Genomic DNA, 13,648 nt, shown 5'->3' with positions numbered 1-13,648 from the left:
CGGGGTTAACTACCAAGGGCAATACATTGACACAGAAGTGAAATGGTGATATTCTTGCTGCACCGAAGATGTAAAAATGTGGTTGGGGGGGACTGACATGCCCACTCATGTTCTCACATGTAACATGCACATCCAAACAGTGGACAACATGAATTGCTGTCCACTTCTGTTTTCTACAAGCGTGTTACAATTTCTTTTGGTATTCATCGCTGACCTGAGCGTGACACATAAATGCATGTGTGTGTGTGTGTGTGGCTTTGTTCTCCACAGAACCCTGCTGTGCCTTCTGTTGAACTCTCTCATCCATTCTGTCATAGACATAAACATTCACCCATCAGCACTTTTCTATTAGATGGCTGGCTCTGGTCATGTGGCATAACACACACATTTAGTCTGTCTTTTGTTGTATTGTACATACTCAATAACCAACCAACCAACCAACCAACCATGACCATGACCATGTAGGTGGCCCCAGCCGGAACAAATACTGGGTGCAGAAAGTTGCTCCATGTTTGACTGCAAGAAGACCACCTGGCCAACTAACACTAAAGTGTGATTCTATTTTTTTGCTAAATTCATAAAAATATATTATAGATATTTACCCTCAGTGTTGCAAATTTGGTGGCACTCCCAACATCAAAAACAGGCCACTGCTGGTCTTTAAGCCCATTTTGAGTAGAAACATGCATTTTCACCTTTGCTTTATATCACGAAAAATGAAGGAATGCATGATATTATCAGCAAGGCATCAGTTTCGACTTGTACTGGCTGTAAAATGTATTATCAAATATCACCAAAAATACCAAGAGCGTTAGAGTTGAAAACAGGCTGGCATAGCTCCTGCATGTGCCCTCTTCAACTTTCATTTTTTTTATGTTTATTTAATTTGAACAATAAAGAAAAATGTCAACTACATCTGATCTGACATGAGTATGTAAAATATTATGTTGCTTTCGCTATATAAGAAACAAAATGACCTCTGCAGCTTGGCGAGGGGAAAATATATATTGGTAATAATAATAATAATAATAATAATAATAATAATAACAATAATAATATGTGACATATTGTATTGGCAAAAAAGCCCAATATCATGCATTCCTCGTTCCATGTTTTAGGAAGTGCAAGGTTTTGCGAAAAAAGCTCTAAGGCATAAGATTCATTTGATTCTGTCAATTAGAAACCAGTTTTAAAAAGGAACCAGAATGCCTCAAACTGAAACATGCATGTTTCCCCATTGTTGTTTTTACTTCATGTTTACACAGCTGTGCTGCTTGGGGGGGAATACTTCCAGGCTCTTTTTATCATATCATTTCCATATTTCATCTGTCAGTTTGTGCCTGAAGCAGAGTGGCAGGAAAATAGTCAAACCAACTGAGTGTCAGGAACTTCTTCGTACAGAAAATAAGATAAATAATAATGAGCGAGATGGAAATGCACTTAAATAAGTCACTGAATCATTTGCGTAAAAGAAAAAAAATGACACATGCAATTGTCTTTTAAAAGAGTGATGCGAGAGGAATACTTGGAATTACTGCTTGGAATTCCATACTTGGAATTTATGTAAGTTATGCTAAGTGATTAAAGGTTACAGCGCTACAGGGGCATTTTACAGCAGGAGTGTGAGTAAACCAGTAGAAAACCCCTTTAAGTAACAGAGACACTGTGGGTTTATTTGTGACCGTTGCTCAGCAATTGACTAGGAAACAGTCTCTAAACACTGATCAGAATAGGCAGTGCAGTTACTGAAAGAGCTTAATAATCTCCCAATACCCAAAGAAAACTTAGCTTCGCTGATACAGACTAATGGTAGACAAAATCCTTACCGAGATAAACATGATAGAGGAGAAGACAACACAGCAATTTAGATAAGTTGTAAATGATTATTAGTCAATATTTGCTTGAGTGAGCAGAAAATTAATCAACAAGATTCTGTGTGTGTTATATCAGTCAGCAGCTAAATACTAAGCGTGAATTTGTGTTGAAAATTTGTGGTGACATAAACTGACCAGTTGGCTGCAAAAACAATCTTTCAGCATCCCAAACTATTAATCACGTTCTACAAGATTAGTTCCTCGTAATTATTTGTCAGTGTCATCAGACCCATTTCTTTTTAGTGTGTGCATTCATAGAGGCCTTGCTGGACATTTTAAGACAGATTTATTTCAGTAATTTATGTTTTGGTTGGGCTGACATGATAATTGATCATTTGTTTTCACAGAAGTTATGGAGTAAAAAAACAGCACTTGTCAATGGAGACCAAACATTTCTGCTATTCAGAAATGCAAGGACTTCATGGTAGTTTAGAGACGGTATGTGGTGGGGAAAGTAATTCCTAAATGGAACCAAGTGATTGCATTCCATAGTCCTGCAGATGAGAGGCACAGAGATAGTGAGTACTCAAGAGGTGCAGACACTGCCATCGCGGCTGTAAAACTGCTGCAGCAGCTGCAAGTTTGTAAGTGAACTCATATGTCACGACTCTTGGGCTTAATAGTCCTTCAAGGGCTGGTGCCACATCTTGTTGGATTACACAGAAACAAGGTGTTTTACATGGCTTATCATAAACACCATCATTTACAGTCACAGTGATCTTCTAAGTGTGCATACAGGACAGAGGGAGGAGGGAGGAATGAAAACAAAGGGAGGGGGGAGGGGCTGGAGTAAACAATGATAACTTTGATTTTTCTTCAAACCTCCTGTTTTTAAGATCGCTCCACAAACAAGGTCCAAAGTGGGGACGGTCTCACAAAACAGGGCATTCCACAGCTCACTTGATTATTCCCACTTCCTGCTCACAGAGACGCTCGAACCAAAAGGGAATCAACAAGAGAAACACAGGCATCAATAAATTAGACTAGCTTCAGCATAGATGCTGACTGAGTACCCACGATTGTCCATCAAACCCCCCCCAAAAACCAAGGTTTTGTGGGCACTGAAGCAAGTACCAGTCCAGACAGAAAGTCAATCTGAACTGGCCACCTGTTCTTAATATATAAACAAATATATATAAAAGCAGAGTTGCACTGTTGTTGTAGCTGCTGTGAAGAAAAAGCGGTTGCAGATTGGTTAAACTTCCATTAAAACAGATGGTTAAAACACAACTTCAAAATCTTGGGGGAAGATTTATTCGACTGTAGAGGTAAAGTGCTTAATCAGTTCAGGGCCATTTTTTAATAATCAGCCAGTGTCAATTATTTATAAGTCGGACATTTATTACAAATGCATTTTTGTTAATAAATGTTGCTTAGTCAGTGAAACTTTATTTGTCATCCAAGTTGTTCTGTTTTGTTTTTTTGTAATTCTACTGTAAATAATAAACTGGATGGGGATAAGAGAGCTGAAGGTGAGTGAAAGTGACCCATCTAAAGCCACTGGTAAGGACAGAACAACTTGGTTGAGGGTGTGAAGATTTATCAGTGTATAGTGACAGATAGAGGCCTTCAATGACTGTGTGTGGTCAGCAGATAAAGGGCAGCATTTGTTAGTGGTCTGCTTTAATCCCAGGCGACCTATTCCCCCTCACGGTCAACACACTGACAGATTAGACTCAAAGAGCCACTTGTATGACTGAGGGTGTAGCCCCTGAGCTCCTGTGTGATCAAAAGATTCTAAAACAACATCAAAACCCCTAAAGAAATGTCAGTGCTGCTGGATTTAACCAGTCAAACTTTTTGTGTTCATGTGCACCTAATGTAGAAGCAGAGGCCTCAACATAACCTGTCACACAACCTGACAGTTAGGGATGGCTTGTTACTAATCCTCAGATACAGATCTCAGTCTGCTATATTTTCTGATGTTCGATACAGTGATTTTGACCAGTACTGGACAGACATGGATGCTCAGTATTGTTCCAACTCACCGCAAATGACGTTGTCAGAAACGGAAAGGCTTACTCAAGCAGTATAAACATCAGGAAACAGGGTGAGAGAAAAAAATCAGTCATGTGCAATTACTATCTGATAAGGAAACACACTGAACATAGAAGAAGCTTCCAGGACATGATATATACTTACTACAGTGAATTTCTGTGTACAGAAAGTAAGACGATTTTAACCATTTTGATCAGTTGTTAAATTGAACAGTTCATCTTTGGAAAAAAAAACAAAAAAAAAAACATCACCATCACTTTTTTTGTGAAAGTGATGGTCGAACCAAAAATAAACCAATCTACATTCAAAAGATTGTCTTTATTATTGTGTCATGCATTGAAAATGTGGCAAGCTCAAATGGGATTACAAGACACCATCAGTACATACAAAAAGTCGGAAACAAATACATTTTCTGGACCGTTTTTCCAGCGACACACAGGTAGCCAAACTCACTGACAATGAATTGTAACACCCATTCCACTCATTCTCAGACCTGTGTCTCAGACCTGTGCCCTTTAACTCTGATGTTTCTAAAAAAAAAAAAACAAAGAGGTACAGACATGGACAAAAAAGACAAAATGGCACCAACTTGCCCATCTAGTCTGTGTGTATTTAGTGTCTGTGTCCAACAGATCTCCTGTCCTATCACGGTGCTGCAGCAGGACATGCAGTGCAGTCACAGATGCCCCTTTATCACAACAGCTGCCATCGCCATCAATTATTCACTACAGCTTTGCCTCCATGTTTACCTTTGAGGCTGCCGATCGAGGCCACGGTGCACAGGATAGCGGTGAGACAGTGTCAGGTCCAAATCACTCTGCCAATGCACTGAGGGGAGGTGATCATTGGAGACATGGCACATGACTGTCACATGACTGCCCAATCCCTAACAAGAAATGATACAGCCACATAGGTTGTGAACAACATTACAAAGGTGGGACCCTACCTCACAGCCTTGCAACTAAGTATTATTTCCATTATTGTATGATATTCAGATTTTTGTTCAATTACTATTTATTACTGTGAACTTCAAAAAGTAATGTTTGTTTTTCCAAAACATGTTTTCTGAGTTGTAGATTACAAACATATACTTTAGATTAGATGAAATTATTGTCCAAAGACCTGAAAAAAGCTGAACAGGTCACAGTTGCAAAACCTATAATTTCTGCAAGCATCCTACAATCACTGAAGAGTAGGTTTAGGACACAAATATTGAGAAACTGTCCAGTCTTGCTGCGCTGTATGAAAGCAGTGGTTTACACAATGGGCCTGATATATCACAGTTGACAATGCTGTCACTTCCTCAGAAGAATACACTTCTTATTCAACTGAAAGAAAGGGAAGAAGACTGGTGTGTGGTATATGTGTACCATATGCAGAGGTGTCCAGAGCACCTGCTGTTAGCGCTGACCAGTTCTATGACTGGTTCTTTCCCATCTGACACAGCATGTAAGCCCTGACTCTACTGTTCCATACATGGATGTATGGACGGTCCTAACACCGACAAAGGATCAGCTCAGCTTTGCTCTGTTCAGCTCCTATGGCGGAAGTACCAAATACCCCCGAACCCCACTTAATCCATCTAAATGCACCCCCCATCACCACTTCATTCTCACTCTCTCTTACTGTCGTACACACCTCCCATTAGCACTTGGCCCCTCCAGAATGTGTGTGTGTGTGTGTGGGGGACAGGATGTGCAGACCAGCTGGTCATCAGCTCAAACAAAGAAACCTGCTGAATGTGCTCTTGCATCAAAAAGACACTCCGTTCCCTCACGCTGTTGAATCTTTAAAGCCCTCAACAGCTCTGGATCTCTGACTTTTCAGGCCGATACCGAGTTGGGAGGACTTCATTACACAAGTTTTTCAAAAGACATCTACTTCTCTAAAATCAGAGTGGGGGTAGGGTCAGTCACAACCACAAAACTGAGGAAAGTATGGCCTGATGACTTTAGCCAAACATTTACACCACACATTGTAATTTAAATTCATTTACTATTGTGGTGAAAAACAGCACTGATAGCCTCACATTGCTTTACCAAAGCAGAAAAAAGAAGAGCAGTGAGAAAGAGCTGAGCCAGAGGAACAATGTGGGTTCACCGCAGAGAGGCCAGTGGCAGGTGTAATTTATCTCTGGTCCTAGCCTAGTTCAGTCATTCACTGGGGAGAAGAAAACCAGGGCTCTTCCTGTAGAGTGAACTGGAAACCGAGAGCGGGACGACAGAACTTAAAAGTGCATGGCGAGGTTACACTGCAAAGTATATGTACAACATTATTAATATAAACTTTGTCTTTACAACCAAGACCGCTTTATAAACGTTTCTTTGCAATGACACAGTGGATGAGTAAAGAACATTTTCATCATTTTAAAATAGAAAAAAAAAGCAGGCTCCTTCAAAATGAAGATATATGACATGAAAAACAAAACATTGGAGCAGTAAGGCTTGACTAGACAATAGTGGATCAATTCACATTCATACAGGGCAGGGTGTCGTGGCCTAATTTAGGTTTTAGTTGACCCAAAACAAGTATACACAAGGGAAAAGTGCTCATATTTTTTAATCAGCGCTTTTATGCTCTCGAAAAGAGACCAAAATGGCAGAGAAGCATATCCCAGAGGAGGCTTTCAAGGAAATGCACTGGTCTTTATACAGAGGTCAAATCTGTACAGCTGCTGCGGGGTATTTTCACGGCCGGGTGAAGTTGTAATCTGGCCTTTGGCCACGGATCTGTTAGCGCACACACACACAAGGCACAGATGATAGCTGAGGATTATATAAACTGCACAGTCATCTTCCCTATTTATCATACACACGTACCCTTCCACTAGGGCTGCCGAAATATAGGTATTCATTCGAACCTACGTGGAAAGTTCAAACTTGAACATAAAAATCCACTTTGAGTGAAATAAAATACAGCCTAGAAGTGAGAAATGTGGCACATGGAAGTATTTAAGTTCTATACCATAGATGAAAAAGTAACAAACAAATCTGCTGACTCAACCTGAGTGAGGTGGTGGAGTAGGACAGACAATGCAAGAGTAAATGTCATGTTTTTGTTTGTATGTAATCAAGGGAATATCTTTGTAAGAATGGCATGCCATGCAATATTCGCTCAAACTTAATTTCTGTACAAAGAAAGTCTTATTGATCTTCCCCAATCAGTGGATGTTAGGGCTGTCTGACTGATTTCCCCAATCAATCAGACAAAATCAAACATCCACTTCCTTGGCTTACTTCATAGTTCAGGCACTGGCTGTAGTAGTAGTTCTCATATTTCTACATCCGACAAGTGCTGGTGCAGGAAAATCAAGAGTGTAGCATATCAACTGTATATAAAGGGTCCTATTAGGTAATAATACAGCGAGCAACATAAAACCTGTTTCGTAAAAGACTGGTGGGGGGGACACACCCATTCGGGATGTGTTCCATTTTTCAACTATGGAAAAGCCAAAACGAGAGCAAGTGCATACTTTATGTGAGGTTGTTCTTGGGCTGCTGTAGTTCACCTGGCAATGAGGGGAAAAAAGCATCTACATGATTACAGGCAGGTGAAGGTGACCTACATGTAATCCTAAAAATTTGAGTCCTGATATGGTTATTGAAAGCTTTGTTGGCCGTTCAAGAAAAGCCGTGACACTGGATACTAGGGAGGTGATCGGACTTGTGAATGGACTTCTTTGTAACCTGTCATGGGACTTGAGAACGGCTAAAATTTAATTCCCCCTTCCTCAACATGATAGTTGAAGCAGGGCTAGTTTCACCAAGCAGCAAAAGAGATATTCAGTCTCACGACTGTAGTGCAAACTTCCCAGCTGAAGGTATGCAGAGCAAGCACAGGCCTATATATGCTATAGGTTAGTAACCACACTATTCTTCAATAGCTGTATACATGAATGTTTCATCTTTAAAAAGATGTCTGCCAATGTATACAATTACAGAAAAAGAAACTAAACTGGTGTTATAATTATTGGCTTCTTTATAGTTAAACTACTTGAGAACTCACCAAAAAAACTAGCAAAACAAAAAGACACATTAAAGGCAATCTGGGATTAGTTTTTAACCAATGAGAGAAAAAGAGCTATGATGCAGCATTAAGAGCTAAAGATTTGTGGGTATGAGGGGAATTCCAGACCAGCTGCCTTCTTAACAGGTCCAATAATCTAATTTCATACAGATATGTCATGCTCATGAGCTGTAATTTCATGTAATAATTATCACTTTCTGAATACCATCTTGTCCCACATTACTGCACTTTAACTTTCTTCTTCTTTTTTTTTTTACAAACCCTATAAATTTTCTTGATGTGGCAAAGGGAGACATCATTACCACAAAGAGCATAATCTGAGATTGGTGGGCAGTGCAGTGGGGGTGAGTCACAGCAAACTTAAGAAACTGTCAGCGCGTCTAAATCTCCATCTGCTCACCATCTTTAAACCGTACCAATACCATTCTAGACCATTCATCCTCAGCCGTCCTGCACCAAACACAGCTACAATCTGTGTCTTGTAAAATAATTTTAGAATGATAATAATAATTAACTGATGTGGATAACACAATGGCCACACTGAAAGTAACCTGACATGACAAGTCTGCATGCTTGTGACAGTCTGCACTGCAGGTCCTCAAAAGAAGTGACAGTGTGCAAAGGTGTCACCTCTGAGCCGATTATTCCCTGCCTATGGCATATGTTGGGTGTCGGTGCAGCCAATAAGAATGCCAAGATTGTCAAGAATCTGTGTCACTCAAGGTGGGCTCATTCACATGTGCATATGATGAACTGGTGAACAAATGCTCAAGGAGAGAGAGGTTTTTATGTGGCCAAAGGAAATGTGTTTAAATCAACAGGCAGCTGATGATTGATGCAGATCTTTTTTGGCCTATAAATGTAGCTAATTTTCTTTTTTCCCCCATCTGATAAAATATAACTCTTTAATAAATTCCCAACTCGGAATACTTCCCATCTTCCTGAACCATGTAAAGTTTCTGGAAATTTACTGGACTAATGTTCCACCCATTTGAAAACCTAGTCTTTAACAAGTAATAGAAAAAAAAGAGGCTAAAAATTCAGTCCGTCCCCAATCTACATTTTATGTCTGTGTTTTATTAAATTAAGTTTTGGTAACTTCGCAATAATAATCGTCCAATGCCGATTACTAAAAAACTTACAAACATCGGCCCAATTAATTAGCCCAACTGATTGATCGGCCAACCTTCAAAAAGGAGATGCTTCACTAGTTTCTGAAAACAGTTAAAACGGACACGGATGTTCACAGACTCACATCTCTGACTAGAATACACAATGACATGGAAAAAAAACACGATAGTGCAAAAGACCCATACTTGCTTACAAATACCTTTTTTTGTTCATGACTGTGTAGGAGATGGACCTCTCGCCCTAATGCTCCCCCACTGGCTCCAAGGACCAGAGAGCTCCCTCATGCTTTGTGTTTGCACACTATGTATTCACCACAACCACACGAGACAGTCTGTCACCATGCATTTATGTCTCCTGGTTGAACCAAGCACCACACAGAGAGACAGTGTTGGTTAGCTGTCTGCACCAAACTACGTATCAGTGTATTTGTCATTCAGCATTTCAAGAACCATGAGCCAGTTGCACCGTGGGTGTGACAGGTATGAACTAAGTGAAGGGGATGCACACTGTCTGCAGGTAAGCCATGTCAGAAAAAACAAACGTCCGTTTTTTGTGCCAAGGAACGTTTATTTCACTTTGACCAGGCTTGATATGGATAAAATATTAAATAACTACTGCATGCAAGACTGATCAGAAATGCAGACACTTCTCTTTATAAATTATATCTACAAACTAGCCTTTTCTGGGTTTATCTATCGTGTTAACGTCCATTTTGTGCTTCAGTCTGAGCTTTATTTACAGAAACAAGGAATATTAATAGCCAAAAGTGGTTACTGGAACAAATGTGACTCTAGAGCCAAAAGACAAACAGAAAAAGCTCTATTGCTTATGATTCCCGGGAGCAAACAGGTAGCACTGTGTCAACACTCCAGCCTATGTTGACCTTGACTTGTTAACAAATTTTCATTAGTGAATTGGCAACCCACTAACCTGAAGCCATGAAACCTATACACAACTGACCATTCCACTGCTGGCTATTCAGAAACACTCCCTACTCCATCACAACAGAAGCCAGTGACTTGTGCTAATGATGAGCAATGCTTTTACAACAGAGTCAAACTAGAAGAAAAAAAAGTAGAGCAAGCAAATATTTAGTTCCCCTCTGCTGAAAAGCTGCACAGAAAACACACCGGCAACAATTACTTTCTCCTTTGAATCGATGTTTTCATCATGCAAGAAGAACTTATGTTGTATTTTAAATAAAGGGGGTGTGGGTGGGACAGCATTAAAACTCATTCCACGCATACCTTCCTACACTGCATCCATTCCAAATGGCCCTTCTTGCCAACACTACAGGCAACACGGCATGTGTGCCAGTTGATTTGCATTTCTCAACATGCATGAAGCACATGTAGCCTGCACCCACAGACACAATGACTGATCGGCATCATCAACATTACACCAATCCACTTTTCCCCAAAGCGAATTTCCATTAACTCAAATTAACCTCATTGTCTTTGGTTATGAGTGTCAATTCCACCCTGCAAACCATCAATGGCAACAGCATGATTTAAGTTTGCAGTGTTATTGCTGGAGTTGGAGTGGTCTTTTAAAAGCTTTTAAAAACGTTTAAAAAGCTCAACAATGCAGATTGGACAGATGAACTAACTATTAATTTTATTGACAAAAATGTGGCAGATTTGACCAATTCTTAACATTTAGAGTTGTGGAAAAACAAGAAACTGGAAAGACTGAAAAGACACAGGACTGTGGGTTAGTGACCTAGGTAGCAGAGCATTTCTAAGTCCATTTTAAGTTCATCACAATCCTAATGATGTAACATCACCATGAATGGTGATGCACAAAAATATTGTACATCTCAATCCCTATTTGTAACATTTTAAAAAAGTGAGAAGAAAATAAAGCCTAAACAAATGCAGTCTTCCAATTGTGGTTAAAACCACATAACTTTGTTGACGTCACAGCAGCAAAGGAGGCTAAAGTGACTGAGCTATTTCTGAGAAAGCAAGGAAGTAGGGCTGCATAATATATCAAAAAAATATCATTGCAAATGTCAACATGGGGAATGTATACATTGCAAATGTCCAAACATGTTGCAATGACTGTGTGAACTGCAAATATACAGTGTTTTTCGTGCCTGTTCTGTTTGGTCAATAACTGTATAAACACCATAATTGTTTATCATCTTGTCCTAACATGGTGGCTAAGCACGCACACTTTGATGGAAAGGGATAATAAAGTGGTCAGATAGTTACAATTAGAGACACTGCAATATGATTTCAAACGTTAGCAGTGAACCTCAAACAGAAAGGCATTACCATTATATAATTAAATATATTTTTTTTCTGTGACAGTGCTAGTGATATGTTGTTCCTGATAGCCCTACAAGGAAATATGTGTTCCTAGTTCACTACTTGTCCAGGTAATGTAATGCAAGCTTTTTGGGGGCTTCTGCCACCTGACAGCGACCTTTGCTTGACGTGTAAATAAAAGTATGTACAGGTGCTGCGGAGTTACTATGGCATTTAAAACAAACAAAAAAACACAAGACACAGGTTGATGTTGAGTTTGACGGTTGACGTGTTTGGCCTACACACCTTTGGTAGCTCTTTGAGTTGGTTCGCATCGAGAAGAAGCTCTTCCAGGCTGCGACTGTAGCGGAATATCTCATCAGGGACAGTCTGCAAGTTGTAGTGCCGCCTGTCCAGCGACTCGACGTGGCGGTTGCAGCGCCACAAGGGGATACACTTCAGCATGTCCGGCCGCCGTGGGGGGTTTGGTTGCCGGTGCTACTGAAATCTCCGCATCGGAGAGTGGGGCAGTGGGGAAGGTCGCTGGGACAGGGAAATGTCTTGTGGGTTCACTCAATGTCAAAAAACACTTACGGTGTTGCCTCGACGACCCTGAATGAGGAGGCCGAAAATCCACTTAATAGACACAAAAATAATCCCTTCGGTCTGTTCGCGATATTCCCAGTTTCAGATCAGCCGCGTTCAAGTATTGTCAGGTTCGTCCACCCCGGAATTGCAATTATCATAAACAAAACCGACAACTCCCACTTGGCTACAGCGTTTCCTCTCTTCTTCACGCACTCACTTCTTCACACAGACGGAGCAGCGTTAGCATGTCCACCACCATCCCTCCGTGTATCAAAGCGAAGCTCCGTCGTGGGGAGATGAAAACCATGCAACTGAGCCCGCTAAGCTTTGCAGAATTGTTGCTTGGAGTATCCCGGTCATGAGTGGCGACAGCCAATTCATTCACTGGACTGTTTTCACAAAACAGCGAACATATCATACGGAGAGTCAGCGGAGATTAACGCGCGTAACGGCTGCGCAAGGATGTGCCCGTCCTCACCGGCTGTGTTGTTAGCAAGCTAGCATACTGTTAGCTAACATCGGCTAGTAGCTGACTGGACGCCTTTGTGATTAGCTGCTGCTGCTGGGAAAACTTGTACCACAAAAGCTGTGGAAACCACTATTTAAAGAGATGTGGGTGATAACAACATCCCAATAAATGTCAAAAAGACTGCCCGACGACTGCACTTTCAATACGGCGTAGGTGAAATGCCAGCCGCAAGAGCAGGGTATTCAGCAACAGCCGCAATTCTCCCGCCCCCCGCCTTGCTGAACTGAGGCAGGCCGGTTTGGCGTGTGGGGGGCTGGGCAAGCTCTGAGCTGGAGCACCGCCGCTTTGCTCCCGCATCGCAAAGGCCAAAGGTGACTTTTTAGCTCCACCTTGCGGCGAGTACAAGTTATCACAAGTTACAAGACTGAGAGAACTTCTAAAGCAGGGGTCTCAAACTCAAATATCCTGGGGACCACTAAGCATTTAGTCTGGTCATTTAGGGCCTGTCAGGAGAAAAAAAGGTTCAACTTGTTGAGCTGGGCAATATAAACCTGACATTTTATCACGATATAAAATATATTTCTGATAACTACTCTATATTAGAGTGTAATTTCTTATCTTTGTAACTTTTTATTTTTTGAAATGTTCTCACTGTTGCACTGTATTGTTCTTTTTTAATTTTATTATATATTCTTTTATTCTTATTCTTATTTTTATTCTATTCTCTTTTTTCACAACTGAGCTGTGGTGAATGTGTGTTTCCCCCCTTGGGGAGGAATAAAGTCAATTAAATTCAATTCAATTTGTAATGAAAGTGTTTGTTTTGATATGGGACGGTATGTTTGAAATAAAATGCATTTATGATGCAAAAGGAATCTATCACAAAAACAAAACATGTACAGAAATAATCATAACTTGATATTAAGAAGCAGGTTGCACAATATGCAGTTTGAAACCTCTGTTCTAAAGCTCTAAGATAAAACTCTAGTTAATTATTTTAAACTTTATGCAGAAAAGCCATTTAGGAAGTTATTTTATCAATTAATACTTAATCGTTACTGACTCCTTGCTGCAGTATTTCTTAACATAGGTAATACTGTTTTATGTTTTTAAATAACCATTTTGTCTTTATTTAAAATCCCAGTGTGTTAAGACTTACAAGTGATTATTTCCATTATGGCAAAAATGGTGCTAATTTTACTGGTGCTATTTTGAGTGTACCACCACCTGAATGTAGGAATCTTTGTTTTTTATTACCACATAATTAGTATTTTATATTTGCATCTATATATTTATTTATATTTACTTCA

The 13,648-nt window shown here is 40.2% G+C and overlaps 1 protein-coding gene across 12 annotated transcripts in view; it reads right to left on the bottom strand.

The window, feature by feature from the left end:
* Positions 1 to 12,629, bottom strand: part of scrib (scribble planar cell polarity protein) — a 67,408-nt gene extending 54,779 nt beyond the window's left edge. For 9 of the 12 annotated variants that reach the window (XM_044038983.1, XM_044039027.1, XM_044039044.1 and 6 more), the window contains exon 1: positions 11,588 to 12,627. In XM_044038983.1, coding sequence (XP_043894918.1) covers positions 11,588 to 11,746 — 159 coding nt within the window. In that variant the 5' untranslated portion in view covers positions 11,747 to 12,627. Of the gene's footprint in view, positions 1 to 11,587 lie in introns of all 12 variants that reach the window. The other 3 variants (XM_044039063.1, XM_044039071.1, XM_044039080.1) reach the window with 2 other exon arrangements.
* Between the last annotated feature and the right edge of the window lie 1,019 nt (positions 12,630 to 13,648).

This window comes from Solea senegalensis, linkage group LG1 (assembly GCF_019176455.1).
Source record: "Solea senegalensis isolate Sse05_10M linkage group LG1, IFAPA_SoseM_1, whole genome shotgun sequence".
Lineage (NCBI taxonomy): Eukaryota > Metazoa > Chordata > Actinopteri > Pleuronectiformes > Soleidae > Solea > Solea senegalensis.
Note: the sequence above shows the minus strand (reverse complement) of the source record. Positions and strands in the feature narration are given on the sequence as shown.